General features: G+C 40.6%; 1 protein-coding gene across 2 annotated transcripts in view; it reads right to left on the bottom strand.

Annotated features, from left to right (window-relative positions):
* arid5b (AT-rich interaction domain 5B) overlaps window positions 1-12,829 on the bottom strand; it is a 106,604-nt gene extending 93,775 nt beyond the window's left edge. The window contains exons 1-2 of one of the 2 annotated variants that reach the window (XM_053640519.1): window positions 11,498-12,829; window positions 10,885-11,139 (exon numbers count right to left, since the gene is read on the bottom strand). In XM_053640519.1, the coding sequence (XP_053496494.1) occupies window positions 10,885-11,139; window positions 11,498-11,518 (276 nt within the window). In that variant the 5' untranslated portion in view covers window positions 11,519-12,829. Of the gene's footprint in view, window positions 1-10,884; window positions 11,470-11,497 lie in introns of those variants that run through there. The other variant, XM_053640518.1, reaches the window with a different exon arrangement.
* Window positions 12,830-13,236: the final 407 nt, after the last annotated feature.

Below are 13,236 nucleotides of genomic sequence, written 5' to 3'. Positions count from 1 at the left end.
TATTGTGTCTTGTGGACTATATCTAAACATCTATGATGTGAAATAGTTTATTCAGGGCAGTACTAAATAAAAGAATTTTAAAAATGCCATTTTTATGATGCAATTTAAAAAATAATTATTAACACTGTACAGGTTCTGCAGGGCGTATGTAAACTCATGACCTCAACTGCAAGCAATAACAGTAAACTAGCTTGTCTTGCTGGCATTCCTCAACATTATTTGTAACCATAAATGCATTAAAACGTATTAAATTGTAATCATTGGCAAACTGCTGTGGTGAAAACACTTCAGGATGTGCCGTTATGGGAAAAAGACTTCATTTCAGCCATCCCCTTTTTCACGTCAGATCACATCACACCACACCAGCTTTTGGTTGATTACTTTTCTATAACAGCATGCCATCATGTTTTAATCCTTACATATTCAATATTTGCCTTGTGGACACTTCAAGATCACACGTTTACATGGACAACAATAATCCACTATTAACCCGATTAAGACAATACTCATTAAGAAACTAGCATGTAAACAGCAATTTTTAATTACCTCAATCTGATTAAGGTCATACTGTATTAGTCGCATTATCGAGGTGTATTACAGACATGTACACACCCTAGTCACATTATTAACGTCGTGTGGGAGTTTTCACCGCGTTTTACGATCACACACGGCAGTGCTCAACCGTTTTACGGGAAACAAGAGAGCGCGGCTGCGTCCCAAACCGCGTACTTACCTACTATAGGCCTGTAGTAGACGAAATACATGCATCTCAGCTACTATACAGTAGGTAAGCATGCGGTTTGGGACGCAGCCCACGGCTTCAAGCAGTCGTCTATTTGCACGTACAGCATGACTAATAATTAACCGCACTTTAAGCGTTCGTAAAAATTAAAAATAAAAACACCCAGAACTGTATACGGTTCCATAACGAAGACCAACTCTATGTCGATACGTGGAATTCTGGAGGGAACGTCGGACGGCGTGGCGCGGGGACGTAATGACGTGTGCTGTTAATCGATCTACGTTCTATAACATGTAAAACCTGAACATGAAAGGAGTATTCTAAAAGCGACTCACGTAAACACCTTAATCACAATATTGTCTTATTCAGAGTAAGGTCGATAATTAGATTACTGCTGTCCATGTAAACGAAGTCACTGACACTGGGTGTTTTTATTTATTTTTTTACGGACGCTTCAAGTGCGGTTAATTATTAGTCATGCTGTACGTGCAAATAGACGACTGCTTGAAGCCGTGGGCTGCGTCCCAAACCGTGTACTTATCATCTATATAGTAGCCGAGATACATGTATTTCTCCTACTATATAGTAGGTAAGTACGCGGTTTGGGACGCAGCCGCGCTCTCTTTTTTGCCGTGCGGTGAAACCTCTAACACGACGTTAATAATGTGACTAAGGTGTGTACATGTCTGTAATACACCTCGATAATGCGACTAAAACAGGAATACTCCACACGTCTTAATTCCATTTGTGTTTACTTCGAGTATGACCTTAATCGGATTAAGGTAATTAAAAATCGCTGTTTACATGCTAGTTTCTTAATCAGTGTCGTCTTAATCGGGTTAATAGTGGATTATTGTCGTCCATGTAAACGCACTGATTGACAGCATACAAGCACCGGTCTTTTCACTGTCGACAAATCTGAACATCACATCACACGTATCCTCCTTGCTTTAAGCAATCCTAGCATTCTGTTTATGTCAGTCTAAATGATCGACAAAACTTTTCATTATGCACCTAGTGTAGTAAAGTACTGTGATATCATCAAATGTGATAAATATGGCAATTCTTATGGTATCAAAAATATAATCTCCATACGCGTCTACTATCGACAAGTTCCGAGGAACAGATGTGTCTAGATTTTCTTAACCGTGATCTTTCCCCCCCCCCCCCCCCCACAGTATTTTCTTACTCATGAGTAACGCTACTTCAGGAGTCTCTCACTTCTTCCTGCCCGCGTGACATCATCTTTGAGCCACGACCCAATAAAAGCAGACACGTTCACAGAGAATGCCTGCTTTCTTGTCTAGCTTTCTCTTGGCAGGAACATCTGATTAAACCATATGCATTTAGCATTGTTGAATCATTGCACCGGTGTAACATCTTCTCCCCCCCCCCCCTCCAACAGTAGAGCTCATTGTCCTAGTAAACTGAATGAATAAAGCTGAGTCATATGGCCATTCTGGCTGTTATTATATAAAAGGTTTCCTATCAAACAATGAAATCAGTGAACAGATTATTACATAACTTACATTACACCTAGCGCTCTATTACAATGTCCCGCTCATGTTCGGTCCAGAATCCTGGAGACCAATTTTACCAACAACAAAAATGAAAAGCTTAAAAACTTATACAAATTTTACGGTTTTATTTGCATGATTTTTACTGATTATGAATCAAATATGGCCGGTGTATACACGTTCCACAAGATTTCATTACTTATTCCATTACTTGTATTTTTGGATCCTCTGTGGATTTTACCACATTTCTCAAATATCACAGGATTAAAAATATCTAATAATATCAAAACAGAAGGTTACAGCTTCCATCCTTTTCTGTCGGTTGGTTATTCCAAAAATGCAAAGCACGCAAATTAGAGTAAATACATTGTTATTTTTGTCGTTTAAAAAAAGAATATATTATTTATAAAGCACCTGGGCTCCGAAACAGCACAAAGGATGATTTTTTTTTTTTAAATAAAAGCAGCCAAGGTTGGATGACATCTCTAATTTCCCATGCAGACAGATATACACATTCCAAGAGGTTTAGACAGCATTCCTCCTGGACATGCGAATGCTGCTGCAGTCTAAACTCCATTTTTGTTTCTTCCTGCAAACACAATCGGCGGCTCTTAAAAGTTAACGCACCTTAAAGTTATTGCGGCGCAGCGGAGAGGCACAGGCTTCTGTGCACAATAACCACTTAAGCGCAAAGGCATCTGTTTCCATGCCCCTATAAAGCTAAGTGGGTCAAACGCTGTTAATCCTAATGGCGACACAGCAAACTTTACTGCGGGATCATGTGGCTGAGCTCGCCACTTTGAAGATCAGACTCTGAGCACTGGCTTGGACTGAAAATGACTTCTTTAGACATTTCCTTCATTTAGTGGTTTCAAATATTGGAATAATGAGCGTTTGAGAAGAAAGATATAGGTCTGTTTCGCAATACACCTTGTTTGATACTCCCTTTCTCTCTATATACATAGCTATACAGTATGTCTACAGTATCTACAGTACTGTGCAAAAGTCTTAGCCACCCTACGTAATTATACTAAATTTGTTTTGGATGTTTATTTCGTGTGTTTCATTTCGCTTTGCTTGTATTTTCTCATTTGTAAGCTGCTTCGGATAAAAGCGTCTGATAAGTGAATAAATGTAAGGTCATGTAAATGTGTTCAGCATTACTGTCAGTACTAAAGAGCAAATTGTAGGTTTTCAAAATTTCATTCTGCAAAAAAAAAAAGAAAGAAAAAAAAGAATGTTGCACAGGAATGTAAAGAGGCACTTCTCTTATACAACTGAAACAAATATTGACTTGATTCAGGTTGGGTTTTTTTTTTTTTAAATATTTGGATATGTTTCATGTTACTATTACTATCGATCTATCAATCCGTCCATCTGTCTGTCTGTCTATCTATCTATCTATCCATCTAAGTATGTATCTATCCATCCATCCGTACGACTATCTATCCGTCAATTTATCCATCCATCTATCTATCTATCTATCTGTCAGTCTGTCCATCCATCCATCCACCTGTCTCTCTATCAATCAATCAATCAATCTATCCATCCATACGACCATCTATCCATCAATTCAGCCATCCATCTATCTGTATGACTATCTATCCATCAATTTATCAATCCATCTATCTATCTATCCATCTATCTATCGGTCGGTCAGTCTGTCCATCCAGAAACCTGTCTCTCTATCAATCTATCTATCTATCTAGCCATCCATCTGACCATCTATCTATCTATCTATCTGTCTGTCCATCCATCCATCCACCTGTCTCTCTATCAATCTATCCATCCATCTGACCATCTATCCATCAATTCATCCATCCATCTATCTATCTATCTGTCAGTCTGTCCATCCATCAATTTATCAATCCATCTATCTATCTATCCATCTATCTATCGGTCGGTCAGTCTGTCCATCCAGAAACCTGTCTCTCTATCAATCTATCTATCTATCTAGCCATCCATCTGACCATCTATCTATCTATCTATCTGTCCATCCATCCATACATCTGTCTCTCTATCAATCTATCCATCCGTCTGACCATCTATCCATCAATTCATCCATCCATCTATCTATCTATCTATCTATCTATCTATCTGTCAGTCTGTCCATCCATCCATCCATCTGTCTCTCCATCAATCTATCCATCCGTCTGACCATCTATCCATCAATTCATCCATCCATCTATCTGTATGACTATCTATCCATCAATTTATCAATCCATCTATCTATCTATCCATCTATCTATCGGTCAGTCTGTCCATACAGAAAGCTGTCTCTCTATCAATCTATCTATCTATCTATCCATCCATCAGTCTGTCCATCCATCCATCCACCTGTCTCTCTATCAATCTATCCATCCGTCTGACCATCTATCCATCAATTCATCCATCCATCTGTCTGTATGTCTATCTATCCATCAATTTATCAATCCATCTATCTAACTATCTACCTATCTATCTATCAGTCTGTCCATCCAGCCACTTGTCTCTCTATCAATCTATCTATCCATCCATCCATCTGACCATCTATCCATCAATTCATCCACCCATCTATCTATCTATCTGTCTGTCTGTCTGTCTTTCCATCCATCCGCCTATCTATCCATCTATCTATTTATTAATAGGCACTTTTACAGAAATTCTATAAAGCACAGATAGATAGATAGATAGATAGATAGATAGATAGATAGATAGATATTACTACTAATCCATTATTTTGGATTGACTGATCCGCTAATTTGAAAGCGACAAGAACAAACGAATCATGATAATAAATACTGACACTACAATAGAACACGTGTTTTGGAGAGTAGTTCTGCATCAGCAGTCTTAGCAAAGTGTTTCTGTAGCTGCAGGAGGGCAAACTGGTCCTCGCTCAAAATTCTTCAAGGTTTAAAGCATAACATTCGATCCGTAGGGGTTCTGAGAATGCCGACGAGCTTCGTTCGACTTAACTTCATTACTGCCATGGCAACAGCTAGCAATATTGACAGTGATGTCATTAATAACGTGACGTAGACCCGCAGTGGAAAGAGATATACAGCTTTGTTTACTTTCTGTTATTGAGCGAGACTATGAACATGATTACTTTTGTTCATTAAACCGTCGCCATGTTTTAGGTTTGGGCCTGTGGGTTATAACAATCGGGTCCTTGTAATTACACTTTAACGGCGGGGGGTGGGGGGGACGAAAGCCCTCAGACAGCGTCGCACTGAGTGTGTCTCACTCCACTGGGTCGACGGGTCATGCCAGGAATTCCCCAGGTCACTGCAGATTTGTCCACCTGCTCGCACGCCTATTGAATTATTGACCCGGGAACATGAAAAATGTGCTGCGTGGCTCTGGAGGAAGCTGTGTTTTGTAAAGCTGAAAGTTAAATGAACTTTTTTTCTCTCCCTGCTTAATTCATCTCCACCTTGCGTTAATCAATTCAGCATCTTTAAAATGTAACAGAAAGCTCGTATACTGCGATATCAGAGCAAACGAGCAGCCTGTGCAACATGTAAGGAGTAAAACACGACACGGAGCGTTCTTACAGGAAAATAATCCAGGACTTGGTCGTGTAATGCGGCCTAATATGAAGCAAGGCTAGTCAACGACATACAGCGGACAACTATTCCACGTTTTATTCCTCTTGTACGACGACAATTTTCCACCGATTAAATGGCTTCATTCATTACAGAATGACACGCTGTACATTTTAACTGTTCATAGTTACATTTAATGTGGAACGTCTGCGAAACAACTTCCTATATCACTTACTTACACAATTATAGCACCTATAAATAGTTGTTTCCTTAAAAGCCTCTCTTTTTCTCTCTCTCTCTCTCTCTCTCTCTCTCTCTCTCTCTCTCAAATTTAATAAGACAACAAAACACAGCTTGTAATGTTCCCGTCTCTAGAAACAAGCAAGCACGAAAACGGTCGCACTGACAACAACGGAGACGCCTTTCATACACACTAAATCAACGTCTCCTCGTGGAAAGCGTCACCTACCGACCATATCAGTGATCAGATGTTTGTCTTTTCTTAAACACCAACACATTTTTATTCGGTTTATTTTTAGCCTTAGATTATATAGAGCGTACGCACATCATACAAAACCCAGTGAATGACAACGTATTACGACCAGAGCGTTAAGATTAACCATTTGAATTACACTCAGCGCTACTGTCTGAGCTGCTTTTATAGAAAATTCATTGGTGCGGTGGTGTGAAATTCGGTTATAAAACACTGACGTCTATAAACCAACCCAGCCCTTTCAAAACTCTGCTACTTAAAACAACATGTTAAAACAAATGGTGTTTCGCATCCAGTTTCACTCGGCTGAAAATCCTAATTCGTGTGAATTCGGATGGGAATGCACAGCAAGCCCTCAGAATGGCTTGCAGTGAAATATGATGACACCACACAACCAAATTAACTCTATTTGTCATGAAACACAAGAGATGTGTGATGCAAATGCATGCTCCCAGCGCCCAAGGGGGGGGACAGCAAGTAAAGACTTGATAGGAAAACTGTTTTCTTTTACAGTCAACCCGTAGTTAATGCACAACCACCATTACGGAAGGCTATACTAAGGAAATCTGTAACTCAGCCGGTTTGGCTGTGACATGCCATTTAAAAACCGAACATGGGTCACATTCTCCAGCTGACGAGAAGCGTAACCCTCATGTTGAAGAATGTTACCTTCTGAGAGAAGTGAGTGTGTGTGTGTGTGTGTGTTGGGGGGGGGGGGGGGTGAAGCAATTCGGGGAAGGAAGGAACAAAAAAAAGAAAGAGACTGATGATCTCATTTGAACTATAAATATGTCCCAGGCATCCAAAACAGAAACACTGGACTTCTGCCAGGCAGAAAAGTTGGGTTTGGATCTCAGCCACGCAGCACCTCTGCAGCAGCCCCCGCTCGCAAGCCCGACTGTTTTGTCATCCAAATAGCAGCGGAGAGAAGTAACTCTATTGGATATGAACACCGTTCCCTAGATCCAGTTCCTGAACAAGATGGGGATTATATGCAAATCCGCGTGCGCCGTCAATCCATAGTGTCCATGTTGTCTGCGCGTATGTGGTTATGCAAACTAACGCGCTGGAATCTGATATGGAACCTATTTATAATGCGCAAACCCCATTTAGATCTGCCCTTATGTCATATAAGTGCTATTCAAGCCTATTGCCAGCGACGATCCTGCTTTTTCTCTTGCCAAAACACAGATATTATGAGCGACGGAGCAACAAAGCTGCAGAACAACTGGGTCCAATTAAATACAGGGGAGGGGAGGGGGGGGAAGCCTGCTGTGGGAGTAGGCTTGTGCACTCTACCAAAAAAAACCTCTTTTGAAATTACAAGTATTCTCCTTCGAAGCATAATCAGAAACACAAAGAAAAAAGAAAAAAAAAAAGAAACACACACACACACACACACACACACACACACACACGCCTCATTTAAAAACAACAACAAAAAGCCACAAACTTATGCTTTAGGAGAGATCCAATTCAGATAGATGAAAAAGCATGAAGAGGAAAATAATGAGAAAATAGCTCATGAAGAAAACGGAGAGAGTGCACACGGTCAGTTGCACAATGCAAGAAGGGCACATGGCTGAAGCGGAGTGTAATGTTGCCCTCTCTAGGCTCAAGGCCTAAGTGTTAAATTCTGTAGGCTCACTGCCAGAGAGAGAGAGAGAGAGAGAGAGAGAGAGAGAGAGAGAGAGAGAGAGAGAGAGAATATACTGCAGACCTAGAGCTTGCAGCCACCACTGCTGTCCTTTACTGAATGACTAACTCCAGTTAGAGGGGAAATTACATCACCTGGGTGTAAAAACAAAAATGCATCTGGAAGTACAATTCCCCAGTAATCGTAGCTGCTTTGCTTATCTCTTTCACATTATCACGCTGGCTGTCATTTTAAGCAGAAGCTGGTTTATCGTTTACAACGTGGCAGGACGGAATTGAGTTCTCGCCCTAAAAAGCAGACGCACAAGGGACGTCTCTAAAATGCCGCGGTTTGTCCTTGATCTCCAGAACGAGATTTTCCCGGGCAATGCGAAACAACAAGGAGGGATAAATCCGTTGCAGTGCCGTTCCTGTTTTCCACAAAAAATTGTGACCTTATGCAAAGGAGTATGGGTAACTTTGTGTGAATGCAAATGCAATTTAATTGGACACTTGGCTGAGCATGTTGGCCTTGGGAAGGTGCAGGCGTTAGGAGGCTCATCTTACTGCAGGTGGTTGGGCTGACACTGCACCTCATTGTTATTTAAATGTTGCACGTCTCATTTAACAACTACATAAAGGACAACGAGCACAAAGCAGTATCCTTTAACTTTTTTTTTCTCCCCCCCCTTGCACAATCAGGATTGAATGTTAGAACTAAAACAAACAGGCTACGCCAGCCACATGACTTAACATGACTGGTTTCTGTTAAAAACAAGCGGACAGAAATCGCTTTCGGTGTCCCGTGCTGTTAAACGGTTAAAAGTCGAGCCGTTGTCCTTGGGCTCGTAATTCTATCTGGCCTGCCGTCTCGAGATCAGCGGGCAGTCATGTATGAGTAATAAATTTGAAAAGTAAATAGTTCACCTTCCTGTGAGTGAATGAATAAGTGAAGGAGAGCGGTGGGAGTTATCAGATTGTCGTGGGGGTTGGGTGGGGTTCTCCTGTTCTTTTAACGTGGATAGATTTTGATCACAACTAAATAATAAGTGTAAATATAACTTGCCACATCATTTGCGCTTATTTATAGTGAATTGGGTCGCGGCGTTTTTGCCTGGAAACACTTGATCCAAACCTGGTGACCCTGTTTAGACGGACTTCTGCGGGCCATAACTACAGTGTGTCCGTAGTTTAACGTTCAGTTGGCACAGTCACAGTTTGGACTGGTTTACATAGTTGGCTGGGTTTTAAAGTGTGTATTGAGGTGGAAACTGTCTCTCCAATCTGGCAACCTAAGCAGAGTTCTCTCTGTGTGTGTGTGTTGGGATGGGGGGGGGTGTCTGGTTGGAAAGAGGACAGGGTCCCTGATCAACTGAACAAACAGAGCGAATGGTAGAGGGTTTTTTTTTTTTTCACCTCCATTCCGCCTCGTTACGTTGCGTAAACAGCGTGCGCTCAAGGTCGCCGCAGCGCGTCGTTTGCGTAACCTGCGCATTCACCAACGCGTTTGCGCCGCAACCTTGACGTTTAACTGGAGTCCGGGCTTTGCGTAAAAAAAAAAAAAAAAAAAAAAAGAGAAAAAAAAAAAACCTGTTGCTTATTATGGAAAAGGAAACGTGATACCCTGCAACTCGGGGGTTGGAAACCATGCAGTGAAAGTTCAAACCAAAACAACCAGGGTTTATTTTTTAATGATTTTTTTTATTCACTAATTTATACTAACAGGGGAAAAACAAACAAACAAACAAAAAAAACAGATACAGGCTAAACCTCCATCCACCATTACATTAGTTACATTAGCTGTGTAAACCACCAGCAGTCTTAACAACAACAACAACAATTGCATACTGCATCGCGCGCAAGGGATCAAAGCCATATGAAATATTATAAACACAACAGCATATTTAATGCATGATGGCTTAATTTCCAGTCACAAATATAGCCTACATCGCCCTTTTCTTTTGGTTGCTCGGATCTGTAGAGCAAAGCTGCAGCATTGTGGACAACAATAACCTTCATAAATGTCATCTCTCGCCAATGCTGCCTTGTTTTTTTTTGTTGTTGTTTTTTTTTTATCAGTCTGCCATTATTAATCAATTCCCACTGGGATCATGTCCGCGTGCACATCTCCTGCAACATACAGCTTACGTTTATTCACCTTCTTCTTGCTCTCACGTTTCGATCTATTTATAGACACATTTATGGGATACAAAGCAAGCATTTTTTTTTTTTTCGCAAAACAGCACAACACCACAGCGCGTTCTCTTCTGCCCCATGCACTGCCCCCCCCCTTTCATTTTTTTTTTTTTTTGCCAAATCGACAATATGTGTAGGCTCTGAGTGCACTGGAAATACTGTATTACCTCATCGAGAGAGCGAGAGAGAGAACAGCACAGCCTAGCATAGGCTTTCGCAATTTCCGCACTGGTGTATTTATCTGATGAGGCATGCAAAAAAAAAAAAAAGATAAGGTGACAACTTTCACACAAGCACCAGACCCGCTCTGTCTCTTTTCTCCTAAATACTAGCTATGAATGCTAGGCTATAAAAATCTGATAGGTTATTACTGGTCAATAATAATAATAATAATAATAATAATAATAACAATAATAATAGTACTGAAGGTTGTTATGAAGCAGGCATAACACCGTGCAGTGTGTGAATAAGGCGACCAGAATCAGGAATCAGACTTGAATGAAAGGAAATCAGCTCGCGACAAAGCGGAATAGACATAAATAACAGCAGCTCGCGCTTTTCACTCATGATGTGAAATTGTGGTACAAAAAAACATCATCAACAACAACAAGCAGGAAATGAAGCGAGTAACACACACACACACACACACACACACACACACACACTAATTATATATATATATATATATATATATATATATCGAAGAAATAAATAAATAAACAAACAAACAAATAAGCAAGCACGAGCACAGAGGCGTGAATGTGTAATTACCTCTCCGTGAGTGACAGTCCTTCCCTGGGGAGTATCTTCTGGCAGAAAATAAAGTTTGGAGCTGGATAAAAGTTGCTTGGTTGTCCTTTCTTCCCAGAGCAGCTGGAGCTCGGCTATGCACACCGGGTCCTCCGGTTTACAGCGCACGAAGAAAAAATCGCCCAGAGACAAAATCCTCGCTTTGGCCTCGAGCTTGAACCGAAACGCCTTGTAGAAAATGTACGGTCCGTGCAAGCCACAAGGTGAGCCGACCCACTGCGGAAACAGCACACGACAAGTCATTAATCTCACCATTAATATCCTAGCGTCCAATTCAAACAAACACAACCCTTCTCATCTATACTCATCCTACGTCTAATCGATCAACACAAACAAACAAAACACGCTCACGCGACCAAAACAAACCACAAATATCCACAATCCAGCTTAATACAGGAATCCAAAATATTCACTTGTTTTCAAGTTTCCTCTAACGCCTCGATAGCAATACGGTATAACGGCTGAAAGATAAACATTCGCCCAAACTACAACGTGTGTAAGTGTGTGTGTGTGTGTGTGTGTGTGTGTGTGTGTAATGTGAAAAGGGAAATAAAAGCGGAGTGGCTGATGATACCGTGAGTGAGTTGGGCTCCATCTCGACGCTCTGAATTGATTAAACTCAACATTCTCTCCAAACTTGTTGGCTTGAATGGATTGCCGCAGGTCCTGGAAGGGGAAAATATCCGAGCGCCCGGTGCTTCGCCGAGGCTCAATATGAAAACGACGCCGCGGGAATTCCGCGCTTCAAAAATGTGCGCTGTTACCATGTAATATTTTTCCCAGCGTCCACGTTTCTAGTCGTACGATTTACGAAGCATTTCGCCGACAAAACGTTCATATTAAATTCAAAACACGGTACGGACACGCAGCTGGTCAGACGCTGTCGTCGCATCGGTACCGTTTTAAAAAAACACCCCGAAGATTACACGCGGATTTTGCACTTTGTTACGATTGCGCGAGTTAAAATACAGCGCAGGAACTATAAAAGAATTTTTTTGAGACTTTACGTGTGTCGAGAATATCTCGAAATGTCTCGGTGTGGTTTTATGTCTCTACAAGGACCTGCGGCTGAGGTCGTTTGGATGTGTAATAGAAAGAACATTTCCTGCAGAGCTGCAGAGATTCGGAGGCGCACTTCTGCTTTCCTCCTTCCTATTTCTAGTATAGCTGGTAATTTATTTAGTCACGTAAGATATGGTGTTTTTTTTTTTTTTTCTTTTTCGACGTTAACTCGCTTTCACGGAGGTCAAAAAGAAAAGAAAAGACGTTAGGGGACGTTCATGAGCTTTCTGTGGGTGGCGAGTCGTTATGCTAATGCGCAAATGATAACAATGTCAAGCTTTTATTAGGCTCGTGCAAACAACAACAACAACAACAACAACGCTGATATACGACCCTGTGTAATCATACTGTATATTCACAGCACTGTGTCTAGTTTGATTCGTGGTAAGGGTGATATTGTGTGTCGACTTCATATGTGTCAGGATAATGTAGGTGTGTGTTTTAATTAGGAAACCCTCCACACATTTACACCGCGCATTTTAAAGCCATAATCGATTTCTAAAGGTCGAGCAGGTCTGAAAACAACAACAACAACAACAACATGATTTAGCGCCGCCATGAAGAAAAGTTGTCTAGCCCCAGCTTATCATTACAGGATGTAACATTTACGTCAGCTTTTTATGCCTTATGCAGGGGGTTTTTTTTCTCCTTTTTTTTTTTTTTTTTTTTTTTTTTTTTAAATCTCCAGTCACGAGGCCTGTAATTATGGGTTGAACGGCGGTCACGAGAGCCGAAAAGCTGAACCACAATTAGAAACAAAAGTCAAATTAATTAATTAATTTTTTAAAAAAGAGAGAAATGGTGGCCAGGAACCAAACTACATACTACAGTGCTAAACAGTGTCAAAATAATCCGCCGTGTATATAAATAGCGCGTCGCCATGGCAACGGCCAAACCCGCATACTACATACCAGGGTATTAAACAGTGTGAGGAGAGGGCGTTATTAAATTAAAGAAATATTAAGAGAATTAAATTATTATTATTATTATTATTATTTTTAAAGAAAGATATAAGGAGAAATCGTGCAAAAATAAACTTTATACACAGCCTCAGAAAGTTGTTCCGGTTATATAATATAAGTTATTAGGTTATTGTGTAGTCATAGAGTATTGTTTTGAAGTTGTATTAGTTATTGGAGGCTTGACCAAGTATATAGACTTTTTGTTATTATTACTTTTAAACCATTAAACTGTTTAGGTAACAATAACACAACCGCAATACTATTACTACTATTATTAATAATAATAGTG

Source organism: Ictalurus furcatus, chromosome 13 (assembly GCF_023375685.1).
Source record: "Ictalurus furcatus strain D&B chromosome 13, Billie_1.0, whole genome shotgun sequence".
Classification (NCBI taxonomy): domain Eukaryota; kingdom Metazoa; phylum Chordata; class Actinopteri; order Siluriformes; family Ictaluridae; genus Ictalurus; species Ictalurus furcatus.
Note: the sequence above shows the minus strand (reverse complement) of the source record. Positions and strands in the feature narration are given on the sequence as shown.